At 50.4% G+C, this 21175-nt stretch overlaps 1 protein-coding gene across 1 annotated transcript; it reads left to right on the top strand.

Moving 5' to 3' along the window:
* The first annotated feature begins 5576 nt into the window (after nucleotides 1-5576).
* On the top strand, nucleotides 5577-20865 carry Itih4 (inter-alpha-trypsin inhibitor heavy chain 4). The gene is made up of 23 exons (XM_055612474.1): nucleotides 5577-5700; nucleotides 6912-7072; nucleotides 8542-8646; nucleotides 8769-8931; nucleotides 9057-9167; nucleotides 9660-9788; nucleotides 10417-10533; nucleotides 10729-10897; nucleotides 10977-11102; nucleotides 11270-11451; nucleotides 11535-11720; nucleotides 13696-13835; nucleotides 14057-14211; nucleotides 14509-14538; nucleotides 14779-14835; nucleotides 15251-15424; nucleotides 16126-16188; nucleotides 16486-16518; nucleotides 16604-16720; nucleotides 17780-17948; nucleotides 19877-20031; nucleotides 20139-20235; nucleotides 20671-20865. Exons 1-23 carry the CDS (start codon nucleotides 5611-5613, stop codon nucleotides 20738-20740), a joined length of 2799 nt encoding a protein of 932 aa, XP_055468449.1. The 5' UTR covers nucleotides 5577-5610; the 3' UTR covers nucleotides 20741-20865.
* Nucleotides 20866-21175: the final 310 nt, after the last annotated feature.

Consider the following 21175-nt stretch of genomic DNA (forward strand, 5'->3'; position numbering starts at 1 on the left):
TTCTTTCTTTCTTTCTTTCTTTCTTTCTTTCTTTCTTTCTTTCTTTCTTTCTTTTATGTACATTGGTATCTGAGTGTATGTATATATCTGTGTGGGAGTGTCAGATCTCCTGGAACAGGAGTTACAGACAGTCGTGAGCTGCCATTTGGGTTCTGGGAATTAACCCTGGGTCCTCTGGTAGAGGAGCCAGTAAACTGCTGAGTCATCTCTACAACCCCCTTGTTTTGTTTTTCAAGACAGGATCTCACCATGTAACCCTGGTTGTCCTGCAACCCATTCTGTAAATCAGGCTGGGCTTCAATTCAGAAACTCCCCTGCCTCTGCCTCCTGAGTGCTGGGATTAAAGGCATGCAACATCACTACTCAGCATGAGCTAGCTCTCACCTGAAGATTCACACAGCTCTCAGTAAGAGACTTGTCAGCAGTGAGGGACCTGTGGATAGCTTTGCTTTGAACACCTTGAGTTCTGACTGGGTGAGTGGCTAGGTTAATTGGTTTGGTTTTAAATTTTTCTTTCCATAGGGTTTATTAGAAGTCAGACCTATGTGAAGAAAAACACTCCCACTTCAGCTGCCAATCCAGTGGGGTGTTTAATTGTTGGTGTTACAAGTCACAGAAACAGTTTTTTGCTTCTTTTGTAAACTTGTTTACAATAAATTTTCACATCTTATTACATGAAAAAAAAAAAAAAGAAAAGAAAGAAACCATCACTTTTGTTGTCACTGGTTGTGTGTCCTCTGGAATTAAAATAGCTCAGTGGGTTAATAAACCTTCCATTGCCTCCTGGCCTCTGTGGGGTCAAAATGTGTAAGGAAAGAAACCAAACACAGTCTAGCCATCTTCGCTGATTGGAGTCTAAGCCAGTTTCCTCCCTGGGGACTGTGCTGCGTTGGGGCATGAGAGAGCTGGACATCACACACGCTTGTCCTTGAGGCCGGAACTAGGCAGAGCCAGTTATGGGCACTCCTCACAAGGTGTGGCCTGGCTGCTCTTTGCTGTCTTTGAAATCCTGGGAATTGTTCATATCAGTGTTTATCTCAGCTTAGACCTTGTAATTCCCACATTGACCTGCTAAGAACTAAGGCCAAAGCAGAGACTCGGGTGGAGTTTGAGGTACAGCAGCTATGGAATAACATTTAAGGTAACTGTTAGTACCTGATTGGATTTCAAGGATAAGAATAGTGGCCATTGTAGACTGGAGGAAGCTGAGGTAAGTGTAACAGACAGATCTCCAACCCACATCTACCGTTGTCCACCTCAGGCTTAGGGTCCCTGCATGTGCCCCAGGTGATTTCTCCATGCAGAGATGAGGCAGTGCTAAAAGACTTCAAGGGAGCTCTGTCTTTTTCACTACAGCTTAACAGCTGAGGTGGACTTTGCCCTTCTCCTCTGAAGTCCTGCCAGCCATCTTTCCAGTTCCCATTGTAGGCAGATGCCCTCTCTAAACCTTCACCAGCAAATGTGGACTCCTGGTCCTCCCTAGGCCCACACCCTATCTTGCTTTGTCCCTTTACTAAACTTGTCCCAGGGCACCAGCAGAACGGTGATATAGCAGCTCCCCGGGATCCCCTCAGCCTCTGAGTCAGCTGTGCTCACCATGAGGAAATGCTTCCAAGCAACAGAAAGGAAGTTTCTCCCCTGCTAGTGTGCTGGGATGGAAACTCTATCTCCACTGGAATCCAGGAGTAGAAGAGAAAGACAAACAAACTCAGAGCATCCACCCTGGTTCAGGCCCTCCCTTTCCCCAGAGATTCCCCCTCCCACCCCAGCTTCTGGGATGAGTTCTTGCCGTCAGCCTGCCCAGACTGTCACACACATTCCAGGGTTCACGTTCATAAACACAGTCTGTGGACAACAGTGCCAGCACCTCCCACCTGCAAGGGAGCAGCTCTTCCCAAAGACAGAGGGTACTCCAGCTGTCGACTCTCACCAGGGCTGTTGCCCATCATCTCCAAGAATAAACTCCAGCTAGTGGCTGCGTGGATCTGAATCATCTGGGAGATTCCAAAGGAGGGGAGTGACTGCCCAGGACAGACAAGCAGGCTATATAAGTTCTTCAGGGTTGGGCTCCACACAGATCTCCTGCAGCTACTGCCTGCCAGAGAGTTACCTCCAGAGAGCTTGCGTGCCATCTACCATGTCTGAGGTAAGAAGACCCAGTGGGGCCCAGCTGGTACCAAGGAAGTTGGGAGGGCTGAACACTAACTAATACTGCGCTTTGAAGTGAAAGCCAAACCTAAACAAGAGGCATGCGTCCCTGCCAGGCTGCTCCCACAGAGACACCCTGGGTCCTACCAGGCTCTGGTGAATGGCCTTGGTTTTCCAGGGCCCAGGCTGTGCAGGGTTGGGGATGGGGGAGTACTTGTAGAACTGTGTGTGCCTTTGTAAGTGTATGAGAGAGCTGACTGATGGCTTGGTATATCCAGTTATGTATACAGTTGTAATCTGGAGGAAGAATGGGTGAGGCTGTACCTATAGGTCACAGCTCTGTGTCTCTATTTCACTAGCAGGGCGTATCTCTGCGCACACCCATGTTTCCCTGGGAGTGAAGCCCAGGCTGAGGGAGGGAATCCCTGCACCTGCCTGCAGGGCTTAAGAAGGAATAAAGTGTCAGCCTCACAGGCGCCGGGGAGAGGGGGGGAAGAGAGAGAGGGTAAGCACTGGCTTTCCCAGCTCTACTGGGACAAGCAGAACAGCAAGGTTGCCCTTGCTGCCTGCTCTGTGGCTGTCTACCTCATCTCCTTCCCAAATGCAATAATAGAATCAGTGTTTTTGTTTCGGGAAAAGGGTAGCAGTGTATGGGACTCTTTGCCACCAGTGAACTGGTCTTAGAACTCATTAGATTTCCTTGGGCTCCTCAGTCTTGAAGTCCATCCTTTTCCACCCTTGCCCCTTATGCCCAGTCCTGACAAAACACCAGTGTGAGCATGGGTGGCTGCCACCCCAAGGTCAGATGTCCAAGTCAGACCAAGAGGGCAGAAGATTCGCAGGGGCTGGGAAAGGAGTAAACTTTGAATTGGCTGAGTTCGGTGATCTGGGAAGAAGGAACCGCTGTCAAAGTTGGCAGGGGTGGGGGTCCTGTCGTCATTTCAAGGCAGTGAATTGTAAGGCTCTGGCCTGTCCAAGGTTGGCACTCCTGAAGCCCCCATCAAGAAGAAACGCCCCCCTGTGAAGGAAGAAGACCTGAAGGGGGCCCGAGGGAACCTGGCCAAGAACCAGGAGATCAAGTCTAAGACATACCAGGTCATGCGGGACTGTGGTGAGTATACTCCAGGCATGTGGGAGGGTTGGAGACATAAGCACCCCACCCCAGTGGTAGGTGAGAGATGTTGAGGGTTTCTGGGCATAGGCAGGGCTGCACCCAACACGGGAAAACCTCTGAGAAAACCAGTTTCCGTCCCTGATGCCACCTCCTTCATCTCTTGCCTACAGAGCAAGCTGGCTCAGCTGCCCCATCTGTATTCAGCCGCAACCGCACAGGCGCTGAGACAGTCTTTGAGAAGCCCAAAGACGGACCTGCCAAGAGTGTCTTTGGCTGAGAAGTACACCTGGACACAGGAGCCTTTCCCATAAACTTTACTTTTTTTTTTTTTTTTTTTTTTTTTTTTAATGCTGGAAGATGCCTTTCCCCTGCTATCTCTGGAACCATCATGACTCCCCACAGCCTTCGCCCTTCTTTACCAACATCCTGGAAAAGCCAATAAAGAGAATGCCCAAGTTGTTCCAACCTTGGAAAGGTGTCTTGGTCAGTGCCCACGGCCACTAACTGGAGAGGAAAAGAGGAAAGTATGGGGATATAACATATTCAGTGCCCTTCCTGGGCTCTGAGGAGGGCCAGGGAATAATGTGAGTGCTTTCAGGACCACTGAGGCATACTAGAAAGAGCTGGTACGGACCTTCTGATGGCTGTAGACTTGCCTATTCTTTCTAATTGTTTCAGGCTGGAGAAATGATGCCATAGCTAAGAGTCCTTGCTCTTTGTTTAGAAGACCCTGGTTAAGTTGCTAGTATCTACATGGTGGCGCACAACCATTTAACTCTGTCACCCTGTTCTGACCTCTGTGGACATTGCATACATGTGGTACACCTGTAGTCAAAGTATTCCTATACCTAAAATAAAAATGAATTTTAAACCTAACCCTTGGTTTCCCATCATTTACAACAGGAGAGTTGAGTTGATGCCAGTTGTGTAAAGCAGGTCCCAGTGGCACTGCTCAGAGTGAAGTCATTGAAGGCCAAGCTCCCTTTGCCTGCCACAGAAACCACTGACAGGTTTCCAAGGTCCGCAAAGCCCTTTGCCCGTGCACCTTTGCCCATGCTGCTTCTTGACTGTGTCTGCATATCAAAGTGAAGACTAGGTATGGCTCCTCTGGCCTGTGGCAGTGTGTTTCCTGAACTTTCCCGCCCGCCACGCCCTGCCCCTAGCATGTTGTCTGGGGCAGGTAGATCGAACACCAGGTTCCTAGCTATGTTCAATCTGCCTCTTCAGACCTGTGTCCTGAGTGTGCTGTGTCAGGTTGAGGAGACTCAAAGCCTGCCCAGCTGGGATGGCAAGAACAGGCAGGCTAACAGTGGCTCCTGGGAGCAGACTGGCAGGGCTTGGCTCTTGGATGACCCCTGCTGGAAGCTCTTCATGTCCTCTGGACGGATAGAGCATTTCTCACATTCTTAGCCAGCTTGACCTTCTCATACAACTCTGGCTCCAGGCTGGGCCTGTGCTCTGGGTCCCAGAGGAGAGGACCTTCTCTGGGGACAGAGTCTGTAGTTGCTCAATGGACCTCTTATTAATGTTCTTCCCAGAAGAGCTGTGTCCCCTGGGTTACCCCAGTCCCATCCAGAGCCAAGAGGGTGAGCAGGTGCACGGAAGTGGGGCCTCTGACCATAGCCTTGCAGGTAGAGGGAAGCAACAGAAATTGTTCCAAAGTCTGTGATGCCCAGTGCTAGGTCCAGATGCCACCAGCCTTAAGGTAAACTGCACTTGTAGACAACATACTAGCAGCTGGCCATACTTTCAGGTCCATAGACTCGGGAGTGACCCTTCCAGAGTCACCAGAGAACATCAACTCTTAACTGCATCAAATACCCAATATTTGTTCACTTTATCACACTATTTGTTATTTAAAAAACAAAAACAAAACAACTACTTCATGGGCAAGGGAGAGACATGCATCCTCCACTCCCCACTCTTCAGGCATGCCCACCTGGTTAATAAGACCCTGTCTGGAAACATCTAGGGTATTTCCCCAACTTCTTAGGGAAGGAAGCCTGTTTCCTCCAAAGCTAGGCTCATGGGGAGCACACTGACCTCACCCTACAAAATTTGGTGGGTGGGTAAGTATGTTGTGATCCCTGGAAGTCTAGACCCCGCAGATGGGGTGTGAATAACAAGCTCTAGCCTGAGCATGCTTTCCCTGGGGTATGCCCTGCTGTCAGCAGAGTTTACTGAACATAGGTCATTTGTCTCCTTATCTGAGGCCTCTGGGATTTTTGGCTTAGAAACCCCCATTTCCTAGAACTTGCGCCAGCAGGGGCAGGCCGGACGGTAGGTTACCAATTTATAATCCACCTGCCCTCAGGTTCCGAAGCAGCGTGGAAGGCAACCGGAGGCAAATGAAGAGCCTGGCCCCTGCCCACATGTGGAGCATTGTGCTAGTCTTGCCCTCACTGCTGGCTGTGCTTCACACCACCACTGCTGAGAAGGTAGCAGTACCCAGATGTGCCTCTGTGTATTCTTGTGTCTGTGTGGTGTGAGCTGGGGAATGAGCGAACACATCTGGGCAGTTGTGGAGTGCCTTTGAGTATGCAAGTAATTAAGTAGGTGTGTGTGCAGGTCAGTGTGTGTGCAAAGACACGGTGCTGACTAGCCACCAGGCACCTTACCGGAGATCCTTACAGGTTCTCTGTAATAGAAGGAATGATGCTATTCTTGCCGTTTTATAGACAAAGGAGTGGAGCCGATTGCCCCTGAGGCTGACAGAAGAGCCGAGCAGGTCAGAATGTGGCAGCTCTTCTGTTCTAGATGAATGACCTCTGGGAATTATTTATATGTTCTATCTATCAGTTTCCTCATCTGAAAGGGTGGTAATATAACCTGCTCGGCTGTGCTGGCTAGTAATCAAGGCCATAATATCTGGGAGGCATTCAGTGCCATGCATGGTACAGAGCCGACGTTTGACCTGGAAGCAGGCCATGCCATCCCTCGGTGCTAAACTGAGAAAGGTAGCCACGAGTATCTGAACATTTCCATGTGCACAGCATAGCACATGGGGCAGGTAGAGGAACATGGAGTTGTGTAGTATAAATATCCTTTCTTAAGGAATTGCTGGCCTCGGGGCAGAGTGTATGTGGTGAGTAGTACCCTGTGGAGGGGTTGGGGCAGAGGGGCCGTCGCAGGGAAAATAGGCAAAGATTTTCACTCCTGAGAGACCTGATCCTCCACAGGTTCTCACAGCTCCCGTGACAGATAGATGGGAGTGTGACAGGGATATTGTCCCATTTTCACGGAGGCCAGAATTTAAAAAAAAAAAAAAATGAAAGAATTTTGTCTACTGCCCTCTTACTAGGCACAGCTCAGCCTGCACACAAGGGTGCTGGCTCCAGGCTCCTCCCCTCTGCCCAGATGAGAGATGTGATCTCTCTAGGCTGGGACTGTTACCGTCGTGTGCTTGCTGTTTCCCATTGAGACTCTGCAGGCCTACTCCATGATGCTGTGTTGTGGGGGATGAGGTCTACAGCTGCCTCTGACTTCATTCACATGTGAAATGCTTGATGAGGTTCAGCCTGAGGCCTAGACAGTATCTGGGTCAGATCAAGGTGGGAGGTTGGTCTAGAGCCAGAGTCAAAACCCTACTCTTGAAGAACTGGGGGTTGTCAGTTAAACAACCCAACCCTCTTCCCTTTCCCTTGTCCAGAATGGCATCGATATCTACAGCCTCATAGTAGAGTCCAGGGTCTCTTCCCGATTTGCCCATACTGTTGTTACCAGCCGGGTGGTGAACAGAGCCGATGCTGTTCAAGAGACTACCTTCAAAGTAGACCTACCCAAGAAAGCCTTCATCGCCAACTTCTGCATGTAGGTGTCTCCCTGCTTCTTCACAACCCAGTCCTGCAACTCCACCTCCCCTGGGCTTCAGACAAGTTGTTCCAGAAACTGGCCACTGGGGCACTCCTCCACCTGTCTGGCTCATGGGGAACAAGGATGTTACCAGACCCAGGGATAGCTCTGTCCCTCCTGTCATCTGGCTTCCTCACTAAGTACTGCTAGGTGGCAAACCAAGAACCGCAGCGTCTTGGAGTTTTTGCCTTTGAGAAATACAAGCCTAGGGCAGCTCTAGGCCCAAGCTAGGCACAGGAAGTCACCAAACTCAGATTTCAGCTGAAGAAATATAAAACCCAAGTCCTGGGGTCCTCTTTGTCACTGCAAATTTTATCACTGTCTACTCTGCCTCTCAGGAGATGCCAGGGTTTCGGTGGACTCTGAGCTGGCAGTAGTCCTCACCTGTCCTCAACCTTCCTTCCTGCCCCTGCCCTGATCTATTTTGCAATGTTTGTTAAACTTGACAAAAGTCCATGCCTCCTGGAGAGGCAGGCATCGAAGGCAGGCTGCTCCCAGTAGGGGGAGCATTTAGGGGTGGAGGAGAGCACTGGCTAGGGAGGGTATTGCAGGGGTTAAGGCTAGGTTTCCTGTGTTGGTCCTCCCTTTCTCCCCATCCTCCTTGACCCCAGAAAAGTTTCTGTTTGCTGACCCTGGAGCTCAGGCCAGTGGGCACAGATCTTTCTACTGCACGAGGCAGAAATGCAGGGCGTGTTTTCCTGTTCCCTGCCCTGGCCAAAGAGCTTCTGAAGAAGTGATGAACTTTCTCCAGGAAAGTCTGGAAAGGAAGATGCCTGTTCTGTGTATTCAGCTAGGTCCTCTCTCCTCTCCCTTCTCTGCACACTTCCACCTTCTCACACCACTCCCAGAACAAGCAGGTATCCATTTACTGGTTCCTATTCACCTCAGAAGGAGCTCCTTGGAACAGCCATTGAATGTGCAGAAAAATGGCCTTGGTAGTTCCTTCTCAACCTTGAAGAACAGCTGCTAGAAACTTGTCCACATGCCCAGGAGGTTTGGGGGAGAAGCTGTAGAGAATAGGATCTCAGCCTGCAGTCCTGTGTCTCCCTCCTGCTCAAGCCTGGCCAGTTGAGGCAGATGCAGGGCTGAGTACAGAGCAACGTACTACTCTCCGGGCTTTGCTATGATTGGCTGGTACTTCAGAAAAGTTCAGAAGGGTCATGGGGCAGTTTGGAATGCGGACTGATTTTAGCTCAGTCCCTCCTCCTCTATAATCTTCTGCTCTGTCCCTACAGTAAAAGCTCATGTGCACTAACACTATGCATGTTTCAGGGCCTCTCCCGGTGTCTTACATAGGGTCTTCTACACAGTAGGTGCATGATAAATGGCATTGACCTTGGGCAAAGAAGGGAGTCATATCCAGAAGCTCACCAAATTCTAGAAAGGCCCTTCTAAAAAAGTTCTCAGCTGTTCTTTTCCCTACCTAGGAGCATTGATGGCACGGCCTATCCAGGGATTGTCAAAGAGAAGGCTGAAGCCCAGGAGCAGTACAATGCAGCCGTGGGCCGAGGAGAGAGTGCTGGCCTGGTCAAGTGAGCCCATGGGGAAGGGTGCATATAGGTAGAGATAGCCCTACCTTGGCCATTAGCCTTGCTCCCCTCCAGCTGCTATCCCCTACCTGACCCTATAGGTTCTGGTTGTTCTTATTCCCCAGGGCCTCAGGGAGACATACAGAGCAGTTTGAAGTGTCAGTCAATGTGGCTCCTGGTGCCAAGGTTACCTTCGAGCTGGTATACCAGGAACTACTCAGAAGGCGACTAGGAATGTACGAGCTACTCCTCAAAGTGAAGCCTCAGCAGCCGGTCAAGCACCTTCAGGTACCCACACTGCATCTTCCAGGAAGCCCCCTAGATATCTCTAAGGCAGCCTCTCCTTGCCGCTTAGCTTCCTGGGAACACAGCCCACCTCATGGCTTCTCTGGTGACCCGTCTCTCACTTCCAGATGGACATCTACATCTTTGAGCCTCAGGGTATCAGCATCCTAGAGACAGAGAGCTCCTTCATGACCCCGGAGCTGGCGGAAGCCCTTACTACCTCACAAAACAAGACCAGGGTGAGCATGCTATAACCACCAAGTGAGGACACCCCAGGGCCACTCTTTAGTGCAGCCTTTAGACTATGGCTAGATTCCCATAACCCAGAACTATTGGAAGCTCCCTGGGCTGGAGAGGCTTCCGAGATCTGTGCCCATGCCACTACCAAGAAGACAGGACAGTAAGACCTAGAGATGGTCAGTGAGTCCTAATAGGAACGTGGGATCTATGGGGGACGATCATGGAGAGCAAACTTATGGGACTGTCCTTGATAGAGATAAGTGGATTGCACTGAGCCCAGATGCTTACATGTCCCCAGAAAATGGATTTATACACACAGGCCTGCACACACATACCAAATGGAAGCAGTCACCTTTCAACTCAGAATGAAAGTTCTCTCGAATTTTTACCCATGACTGCATATGGAAGCTGATTTCTCTGAGTACACACAGAGGGGTTTGCTGGCATGGCCTCAGTGTTCCTCACAACTTCAGCTTTGATTGTTTCTCCAGGCGCATATCCGGTTCAAGCCGACACTTTCCCAGCAGCAAAGGTCTCAAAATGAGCAGGACACAGCACTGGATGGGGACTTCATTGTCCGCTATGATGTGGACCGGTCTGTCTCTGGGGGCTCCATTCAGGTGGGTGGACTCCAAGCAAGAGCAGTGAAGCCTCAAAGTCTGCTTTGCCTTCATATGTCTAAGCATGAGTATTCTGGGAAAGGGGAGTAACAGCCCCTTCTTTGTACTGTGCACCAGGGCTCAACTCAGACAGAAAATAGGCAGTTTGTTCCGTTGTAGTGACCTGGAATGCTATTCCCTTTCTGGAGTCCCTTTGTCTCTGCAGAGAGCTACACTTTGGAGTTTCTCTCTTTGTATTTGCTGCCCAGAGGCACATAGTTCAGTCTTAACATGCAAGTCCAACAGCTGTGTTCACCATTTGTGCTTCCCCTTCATCCCCTGTTTCCCCAGTGTTCCCTCTTCATGGATAGTGGGCTCATTACATCTGTTAGTATAGACTGCCTCAAACAGTAAAACAGGACCGAGTTTTGGAGCGAGTTCTAGGGCTGTGTGTGAACAGGGCAGTCTTCTGTTAGCAAGAGGCTGAGCTTCAAAAAATGGTGAGGATTTGGGAGATATAAGCAGCTGGGATAGAGAGGGATCATGGAAGGAGAACGCAGGAACCAGGAATTTGGGGTGAGTAGGCCTGACAGAAGTTGTGCAGGGCCTAAGTTCTGATCATCTGAGTGTGGACTCACTGTGATCACAGATTGTGTCTGGCTACTTTGTGCACCACTTTGCTCCAGAGGACCTTCCTACGATTCCCAAGAATGTGGTCTTTGTCATTGATACAAGCGGATCCATGATAGGCAGGAAAATAGAACAGGTAAGTCTCCTAGACCCTGAAATCAGCAGCACCCGCCTCCATTCCAGCATCATGGGTCAGGACTTCCTGAAGCCAAGTTTGGCCCAAAGCATATACTTTGATCCTACCCAAGATACCAGGATAATAGCCCAAGGATCATGCACCTTTAGGGAGCTTCTCTGAGACACCTGCCTTGTCTTCTGTCCCCCTCACTAGACCCGACAAGCCCTAGTCAAGATCTTGAATGACCTCAGCCCTGAAGACCAGTTCAACCTCATTGTGTTCAGTGAGAAAGCAATCCAATGGAAGCTATCGCTGGTGCGGGCCTCAAAGGACAACTTAGGAAAGGCTGTGGCCTATGCTTCCAGGATCCAGGCTCGTGGTGGTGAGTATTTCTGCATCTCAGGAGGCTGGGGACTTCCATGGTCACTGGCTAGGATCAACCCTGAGTGTGTGTCCTTCAGGGACCAACATCAATGATGCGATGCTGATGGCTGTGATGCTTCTGGATAGCAGCAACCAGGCTGAGCTGCTGCCCTCAAATAGTGCCTCCCTCATCATCCTGCTCACAGACGGTGACCCCACTGTGGGTGAGGATACTGTGGCCATTCTGGGGCATGCCAGACCTGGAGAAAGGCTGGAACTGCTTCTGGGCTGGCTATGAAACTTTGGGTAGGGAGAGGGAGAATTGTCAACACCCCTGAAGTTCCAGAAATATCCATTCTTTCTCAACCTATTCCCAAATTCATGAGTCTAGGGGAGACCAATCCCACGAATATCCAGAAGAATGTACAGGAAGCTGTCGACACCAAGTACAGCGTCTTCTGCCTGGGATTCGGCTTTGATGTGAACTATCCTTTCCTGGAGAAGCTAGCACTGGACAATGGTGGCCTAGCCCGGCGCATCTATGAGGACTCGGACTCGGCGCTGCAGCTCCAGGTACCAGCTTGATCCAAGGTGAATGCAATCGGGTAGACCCCGTTTGTCTGGCCTTGGTGACATCCTCCCCTGCCACCCTGTAGGACTTCTACCATGAAGTAGCCAACCCGCTGCTATTAAGGGTAGCCTTTGAATACCCCAGTAACGCTGTGGAGGACGTCACGCGGGACAGCTTCCAACACCACTTTAAGGGCTCAGAGATGGTGGTGGCTGGGAAGCTGAAGGACCAGGGCCCTGATGTCCTTTCAGCCAAAGTCAAGGGGCAGGCGGTAAGTATGGCTGGGTCATCCCGGAGTGAAGGGGCAGCTGGGGCAGCCTCTATATTCGCAGCCAGAGGGACTGGGCTCAAGTCCCAGTAGTACCAAATTCCAGCTGACTGACCTCGACTCAAAGGGCCCTATTCCTCAGGTATTCCTGAGGGAAGCCAGCCTGTCCTGCATCGGTCCCTGGTAGAGATCCAATGGAACAACATGGTGCTGTCATGAGAACTTAGCACATAGGAACTGATCGCTTGGTCTGCCTTACTGCTGCCTGACTCTTCCGTGCATAAGCTGGCAGCCGGTGTTCCTCCCAGTAGCCCATTCCCTCTGTCCTAAGCCTGTAGGGGGTGGGTAGACAGAGAGAGCTGCTGCCATTTCACAGCTGAGCAGACTGAGTCTTCAGGCTGAGGGATAAAGCATTTGTAAATACAGGCAACCCTCCTTACCCTTCTGGGACAGACAACTTGTACAAAACTGGAGTGAGCGCCTACAATGTTCCAGAAAGCACATATCCAGGACTTCAGGAAAACAGTATCTGGAGCCCCACTAAGACCTGGGGTCAGAATGGGATCCCTGTAGGAAGTCTACTAAGTAGGAGGGGGCAGAACACACAAGGAAGGAAGGGCTGTTAGGCTCATATGCCAGCAGGGCACCTTGGCTGCAAGAGAATGCAGTGGGTATGGGAGGCCCAGGGCCTCGTCTAAGATACAGCCAAGGAGTAGGACTGTTCCTGAAAACTGTGGCCAGACAACCTGTCTTCAAACCAAGTGCCACCACCTCCCATAGGTGACAAGTGAGGGAATTACTTAAACTCTTTGTGCCTCAGTCTCCTCTTGATTACAAACATGGCTCACTCATGTGCCTAATTCATAGAACTACTGTGGAATACTTTCTAGCCCCATGTAAACACAAGCATCACTCAGACTTCTAACATAAGGGACTGGAGTGCATATACTTTGTTTTTAGTACTGGGAGTTGAACCTACGGCCGGAAGCAAATATTCCATCACTAAGCAACACCCCCAGTCCTCTTTTTATCTTTTATTTTGTGACAAGAACTTGTTAAGTTTCCCAAGATGACCTTGAACTTACTCTGTAGTCCAGAAGGCCTTGAGTTTTTTATCAGCCTCCCAAATAGCTAGAATTACAGGTGTGTGCCACTGGACTCAGTTCTTGGATGAGCCCAAGAAAACAATATAGTCAAAATTTATTTAGGGAAAAAACATCAAATAAATGGCTTTACTGTATAGATAGGGAGAAACTCTTGCCTGTGGCCTTCATGTACCAAAGCTTTGGCAAGCGAGGTCCTGGGTAAGCGGTGAAAGAGGGCATAAGATCATACAGGCCTCTTAGCTGCCCTTCTGATGAAGGAGGCGTGGGGTATCTTTGCCCCATTTCTCAGGCTGCCATCTGGGATAACCTAAGACCATAACCACCTTTTCCCCTGGGAAGAAAGCAACCAGACCATCATCCCACGGTGGCCAGCCCCAGCAGAGGCTGTGGAGCAGACAGCTTGTTGGGGGTTCTGAAGTTCTAGTCCCAGCTTCCCAGCTCTACTGCTAACTACCAGGGAAGGCTCTTCCTTCCCTTTCTCTTCCTTTCCCCCATGTCTGCGGGAGGGAAACTCTTTCTGCTCTACATTGTGTTTGAGACCTCTTCCTTCTGCACTGGCCTGGACGGTGTTGTTCCTTCTTATGAAAGGTTGGCTGACTGAAGCTCTTGGCTACACAGCTGTCTTGCTATATCTGGACAGCTGCTAACATTCGTCCCCACCACCAGCTTACCATGGAGGATCTGTGGAGACTCCTTACCCTCGAACTCCCTTCCTACCTCCACAGTACTCAAAAGGAATGTAGCCCTCATGGTGGCCCAGTGCTCTGATCTGCCCCAGTTCCAGGCAAAGTGCTAATGAGGAGCTCTGAAGGCTGGGCAGGTGTAGGCATCAGGCCCTCACTGCTCTCACCTGGACTGGTGCCTCTTTCCAGCATCGGCAAAACATCACTTTCCAAATGGAGGCCAGCGTAGCGCCCAAAGAAGAGGAGTTTCAGAGCCCCGAGTACATCTTTGACAACTTTATGGAGAGACTCTGGGCATTGCTGACCATACAGCAACAGCTGGAACAGATGTGAGTGACCCTCGCAGGCCACTGCAGTGGGTTTCCTGTCATATCAGTAAGCCTTTCGGTGGTGGGGCAGGCACAGACAGCACAGGCCGTCTACCGTAGGAAGTGAGATGTTATGTCCAAAATCCACATTCTCCCAAGGGGACTCGCAGGGGAGGCCAGGGAGAGGGGACATTCCGGGATACTCAGAGACCTCCTGAGCTCTTTGTGTCTTCAACCCACAGGGTTTCAGCGTCAGGTGCTGAATTAAAGGATCTTGAGGCCCAAGCCCTGAACATGTCACTCAGATACAATTTTGTCACTCCTCTCACATACATGGTGGTCACCAAACCTGAAGGTCAAGAACAACTTCAACTTGCCGGGAAGCCTGTGGAAGTTGGTGAGTGTAGGGCTGGGATTCAGCAAAACTCCACTGCTTCTAACCAAGTGCCCACCACTGCCATCGTAGATTCCAGCAGCCCCAGGGAGACCCATCTCTGTTCCCTAAGGCCGAAACTAAGGACAGGTCCCGCAGCCCCCTAGACTCACTGCATACACCCTTATGGCCTGGGAATGGGGAAAACAAGTTTAAACATAAGCATCTGAAATTGGCAAAAACACCCTGACGATGCCTGCCTCTCCCCCTTTCTGTTTTGTTTGTTTGTTCGTTCATTCATTTGTCTTTCTTTTTGTACAGGTAATGGACAAAGTCATTTCTCTTTAGGAGGTAAGAGCCTCAGCGCTCGAAGGCCACCCTATGTAGGGTCCACCAGCATATTGAGGGCCACCTTTCCCCCTGCTGCTGGGAACTGGTGTCGCCCAGCCAAACACACCGCTGCACTTAGTCACTCACTCAATACTAGCTACCCCGAGACCTTCACCTGGACTCCAGGTCCATAGTCACCATCCAGCCGGAGCTCCAGAGAGCTGGCTCCAAGGAGTAAACCCAAATCTCACTGTCTTGCAGCTCACAGCCCTCTTTTAAAGTCTTCTTCCAGAGGATCTGTATCTCTCACGCGAAAAGGTAACAATGGAAGAAGGGCGGGGAAAATGGAAATTGTAGAACTGTGGCAGGATTTAGACTGGGCTCTGCACTTGGCTGTGGGAGGATGGTGCCTAGCTTTGTTCACTGGGTTGGTAAAAGGCCTGTGACTCAAGATTAGGTGTGTTTAATTAGGAGTTGGCTGTCTAGAACCTTACTTGACCCAGAGAAAGGGATTCAGTAATCAGGGTAATATATATAAGGGCACTGCCCCCGGGAAGGATTGCCTAGCCAGGAGAGGAGTTCCACCAGTGTCTGTCTCCCGACTAGGGGAGGCTCTCCAGAAGAAAACGGGCTACGCACCCTATCTGCATCCTATTGCTGGCATGAAACCCTAGTCCTGGCTGTGGGGACCTAGGACATTCCTGGGAGAAACTGTTCATGTCAATACTTTTAGTATCTAGATTCCATAAGCATCCTGGACTCAGAGGTGCATACGTTACACTTACACCACAAGCTCCTCCTCCTGGACTTCCTGGGCCTCCCGGGCCACCTGGTGATCTTCACCTTACTCCTGGCCTTTCCAGCGTGCTGCATACCTGGGGAAGGATGATAGACCAGCCGTCCTTATGTGAGCCCCTTTCTGACCCACAGTGGGTTTCCTTCTTTCCTAGCTCAATGACTCTGACCCAGAGAGGGAGGGAAAGCACCAGGCACAGGCTGGGCAAGGACATCTGCAAAGAACGCAGGTGGCCTGGGCTTAGCTGGGACCCTGTCCTAAGGCAGAGCCAGGAGCCAGGGGCTGGGGATAAGAACACTATATCATGGGGCTGCCCTCACTTTTCTGTCTCTCAACCTTCCTTCTCTTCAGCAGTTTGTTTCCTGGCTATTGCTATGTCCCCAGATTGCCAGTCCATAGCGTAGCCTCTCCTGTGAGGCCCCAAGAGAACTCCTACTAGGCTCTTGGCCCAACTATGGCCAATCCTTTCCTTCTTGAGGCACCTCTTCCCCTACTGGGGGACACCAGGCCTCCCTCCCTCAGAGCAGGACTTTGCACACATCCTCTGTTTTCTGAGGACTCAGTCCTCATGCTCTGCATGATGGAAAAGGGAGTCATCCCCATTTCTAGAGTCAGCTGTGGTCCCTTGTACCGTCTCATTCCCAATCTGAACTCAGACTCAGTCAGGACCCATCTCCCTGAAATCTCCCTTGCCCCTCTAGGCCCGAGCTTGGTGGGCAGTAGGGAAAGGGTCAGGGGCCCTGCAGGTGCAGAAGGCCCTTCATCCTGACTGCCTCTCCCTTTCTGACCAATGTTCCTGTGCTCACACTCAGCGACAAGCGTTCCCGTCCTCCCAAGTCAAGCTGTGTTACCAAGCGTGGAGAAGAAAGATGAAGGTACGAGGGTTAGTGATGCAGCTAGTAACAGACCACTTACCCAGAGCACATGAGTCTCCAGCCCCAGAAACAAACAAAACTCGTAAAGATACCCAAGCCAGAGCTCCCACAGTAGCTCCTGAGAAGGGAGAGCCCTGGCGGTAAGGGAGAGTCCTGGTTCTCTGTAGCCTGTTACCTGGTGTTCTACATGTTAAAGTGGAAAGAAGCAGCCCCAAGCACAGTCACCCACCTCTCCATCAACAATGCCCTCTTCCCCAGAGGTGGGCTGCCTAAGCCTAGAATTCTTCCTTCTTTTAGAAAGCACCGTGCCAGAGGAACCCACACACCCAGGTAAGCATTGCTCCCAGTCTCCCTCCCCACCTTTGCCCCCTAGACTTCTCTTCCTGACCCAGGAACTATGTACTGGCTACCTCAGGCCACCCCCGCGCTCCTTCCATCGTCCTGCCACTTCCTGGATCCAGTGTGGACCAGCTCTGTGTGGATATCACACGTTCTGGGACATCCATGAAGCTGCTCATAGACCCTGGTCAGGGTAAGAGATGTTTCACATATATCCGTATAGAAGCCTAGAACTCATTCATATGACCTGCCCCAGCCACAGCAATATACTCATCATGGGCAAATGTCCTGTGCACCAAAAAGGCCCTCCCTCCCATAGCCACCCACAGGCTTTCACTGGAAACCCCACAGGACCCACACACAATTTCCAGAGCTGAGAGGGGTCAGGGAGCTGTACAGGGTTGCTCACGGTTGTCAGATGAGCCAAGAGAAGGGTAAGGGTGCTGCAGGTAGAAGAGACAGAGCTGAGGAACAGAGGGCCCCTATGTCTCCGTGGGCCGCTAGTAGGATGGAGGAGGAGGATGGTTGGAGAAGCAGATGTTCTTTCCAGACTCTACTCACTAATCCTGGAATGGCCTCACTGGCCAAGCTGAAGTGTCTAGGCAGACAAAGGGATGTGCAGTACTCAGGGCTGTTCATGCTGAGTTATGAAAAACTCTGGGACAGCCACAACGCCCTCCCTCCTCTCAGAACCACGTGCTCTCCTGCTTCATCACTCAGGCTCAGGTGCCTGTCTATTCTCTGAAGCAGGGACTTTACACCTAACCGTCATCCGCGCAGCAAACTCAGGACCCAGGCACACTGCAGGGGACGGGTGAATGCTTCCACACTCTAAATAGGGTCACCCTTCCCCTTCACAAAAGTCTACCAGGGCGGCCATCAACAGGATTTGAGGGCCAATTTGAAGTCCGGAATACTGGGAAACTAAAGTTTGAGTGGAGAGATCATAAGAACTAGACCTGAGCCAGGCATGATGGTGTACAGGTTTAATCCCAGCACTGAGGAAACAGAAGCAGGCTGTGAGTTTGAGGCCAGCCTGGTCTATATAATGAGTTTCCAGGCCAGCCTGGCCTACCAGGTGAGATCTTGTTTCAAAAAATGAGGAGAAGGAGAAGCAGGCTTGAAGTGGAAGCATTGCTGAGCAGAGGGACCCTTCTGGGGACCCAGTTCTAGAAAGAACTAGTCAGGGAAGACCCCACATTCAAGCTGTTGCTCAGAATCGACTTTGAAATCTCCCATCTGGCCTCCTTAGGGCTGCAGGTGATTGGTAAGTATGAGAACACAGCGTTCTCATGGATCGAAGTGACCATCCAGAAGCCTCACCTGCAGGTTCATGCAACCCCGGAACGTGTGGTGGTGACCCGGGGCCGAAAAAACTCTGAGTACAAGTGGAGGGGGACACTGTACTCTATGTTGCCTGGGTAAGTCCAGGGCGGGGTCCTAGGCGTGTGGCCTCTCAAGCTGCGCTGACTGTGATGTTAGTGATGATGTTGGGGGGGTGAGGCCACAGGTGAAGTGGTGGGTTAGGAGTCACCTGCAATGCGCTGCACCCCTGCTAGGACAGGTCCATTGTAATGTCCTGCAGCTCTAGAGGCATCATCCTGGGTTCTGGACCTCATCACTAACCCAGGTCACTAGACCAGGTAGAGGTGGTGCAGTTTGGAGCATGAGCCACATAGCCCTTCTGTCTTCGTTCCCTTGCTCATCAGTAGACTCCTCCAGATTCCGAGTCAGAGGCCTAAGGGACCCTCGGACAGATGGACTTGGGGGAACACGGTATAGTGTCTCCTACATGTACTGCCCGGTGAGCATGACATCATGATGACATCATGAAAAGCCTGAGGCATGACTCTGGGGCCTATGAATGTTCCCCTTGCTGCAGTCTGTGACTGTTCTAGTAGCTGTAATATGCACCTGGGAGGAACAAGGGAAGAAGGGTGATTTGGGCCAGAGTTTTCCAGCCATGGTCATTTGGTCCTGTTGTTTCTGGGCCTAGGCATGGTGGGGTAGATCATCACGGTGGGAAATAGGGGGAACAAGCAATGTGGCTCCCCTCATGACAGCCAAGAGGTGGAGACAGCAAGGGGCCACATGCCTGCCTAGCAAATGTTTTCCTGCTTTTTTGTGCTATCTGGGCCTAATATCCCAGTGATGTCTGGAAATGCCTTTATAGACGCATTCAAAAATATTATTTTGTAATCTCCTAAGTCTTTCACAGTCCAATCAAATTGACATTAAGATTAATCATCAACTTGTATGAAGCTTTGGCAAGGACAGAGCAGTTTGGCCACAGGTTGGGAAGCTGCAGGAAACGGAGGCAGGTGATGACTCTGGGAAGTGTGACTGTCCACCGTAAGATTTTTGGGGACAGCTCTCTAGCTCTGCAAGTCATAGGTAGCTGAAGCCCTTTTGCTTTTTTCTTCTGGGTTATTCCATAGCCTATCTTTTTTCAGACAAAGGGTCCTATCCATTGCTATCTTGCCAAGCCTTTAGCAGGGCCTTGCTTACATTTGACAAATAAGAATACACACAGAAAATCCTGGGGGCTCATCTGAAGTCCTTCCAGTGTCATAGAAGATGTAGTTTCTTATCAAGGTGGGCATAGTGGCACCTTTAATCTCAATGTTACAGAGGAATGGCAGCTTCTTCTTCCACTTGATGGGGCAGAATGAGAAAACACCTCCCCTGCGGATGTTAAAATGTATTGTTTAACAGCAATAATTTAGAAATGTGGCACCAGCTATAAAAACATACATGTACCAGACTTTCCTGGTTGTGAGCAGAAACCCACAGGAAACATCTTAAGAGAGAGAGGGAGGATTTATTCTGTCCACATCAGAAGTTTCAGTCTATCATGGCAGGAGGGCATGGCAGAGCAGAGAGTGCCTGCAAGAAAGACCTCTCCTTTCCCTTTCTCCCTTTTATTCTACCCAAGCCCCAGTTTATGGGATATTTTTCAGGACAGGTCTTCCCCCTTCATTTAACTTCCAGAAGTATAGACACATCCAGAGAGAAGTTTTTCTAATATTCCAAGTGCTTCTTAGTATGGTTATATTGACAATGACTGTTATCCATCACCCCCCAAAAATTGTATAAGATTCATTCATGAGAAATCAATTTTAAAACCAGAGGAAAGGAATTATTATTCTCTTATAAACAGTGCAAGGAAATTGGACATCATTAAGCTCACTTTAGTGCTATCTTACCAGTGAGGAAACTGCCTAAGGCTACACAACGACTCCCTGGTCAAGAAGAGAGTCCCCAACTCAGCTGCCACTTTGGCATCGCCTACTGAGACTCCACGCAGGTGTCTGTGCCTTCCTGTTCAGGGTATGGTGTTTCTCTGCAGCTTGAAGATAACCATGGACAAGATGGGACTCCTACTGATCAGTGGCCCAGACAGAGTAACCATTGGCCTCTTGTCCATGGATGACCCTCAGAAGGGAGTGATGCTCCTGTTGAGTAACACCCAATACTTCTCCAACTACACCAAAGGGGACCTCGGTATGCCGCTTGCCCTTAGAAACCACCTGTGACTGGGCACAGGCCGTGCCTCTCACTTCTTCCCACCTGCCTCACTGTCTGTATCCCTTACTACCCTTTTACCTCAGGTCGCTTTTACAAGGATATCACCTGGGATCCACCAGTTGGGGAAGAGGGTACAAAGCGGACACTCAGAGTTGACGAAATCCACTACACCGCTACCAAGTAACTACACAACCAGGCCACTGAGCCTGCCTCTGGTGGGGGTAGGGATTAGGAGGGTGAGAGCTGGGGTCTACAGAACCACACTCCTGTCCTTGCTTGGGAACTAGAAACAGATGAAAGAACGATTCCCCCACAAAGGATGGTAAGCTGGGACGCTGGGTTGTGGGTGGTAGCATGGTTATGTTGTCCCTTCCCCAACTTCCTGGGCTTAGAAGTCCTGGGCTTAGAAGACTTCTCATACCAAGTCACTTGAATAATCCTGTGGGCAACTGGGCCTTCCTGACCCATGTCAGAGGGAATTCTGATGGAATTTGAGACTCCCTGCCTCCCATGTTCCTGTCTGCAACCTTCTCCCATTGCTTTCATCTTACCTGAGATTTGTTGGCCATCTATCTATTTTTTTCTATCTGTTTTTCTGTTGTCTTCCTACCCCAGAGAGCTCAAGTTGAAATACCAAGAAGGATCCCTAGGAGCAGAGATTTCCTGCTGGACGGTGAAGATATAGCACTGTTAGGATCAGTGCTCCCTGCCATGATGTCATTGTTTGCAGAAGGATGGCACTCTATGCCAACCAGGCCACCTGTGAAGCCTAGAGCTTCCACTGTTACAAATAAAGAAGGATGGTGTGAACCCGGGGAGTTGGTGTCATGATTCCATAAGGCCAGTCCTGGGGGACTTAGGGTCCTAACCTGAATGTTCTGTCTCATACAACATTAGACTCTTTCGAAACTGGCCCTCAATATCCTGGGGCCAGGGAAGCCCATAGAAAGTTTTTCAGCCTCATCTTTGCCTTTGTCACAAGAATCTAAAACCAATCATTCAAACCGTCAGTGCAGCACCAAGTGAGGGGCCCCAGAACTAAAGAATGCTCTCCAGAGAAAACAGGGTTCTGGCTACGTTATGGTTGTCTGGACCATGAAAACTAGCTTTGACTCAAAAA

This window comes from Psammomys obesus, unplaced genomic scaffold (genome assembly GCF_907164565.1).
Source record: "Psammomys obesus unplaced genomic scaffold, mPsaObe1.curated_primary_1811, whole genome shotgun sequence".
NCBI lineage: Eukaryota > Metazoa > Chordata > Mammalia > Rodentia > Muridae > Psammomys > Psammomys obesus.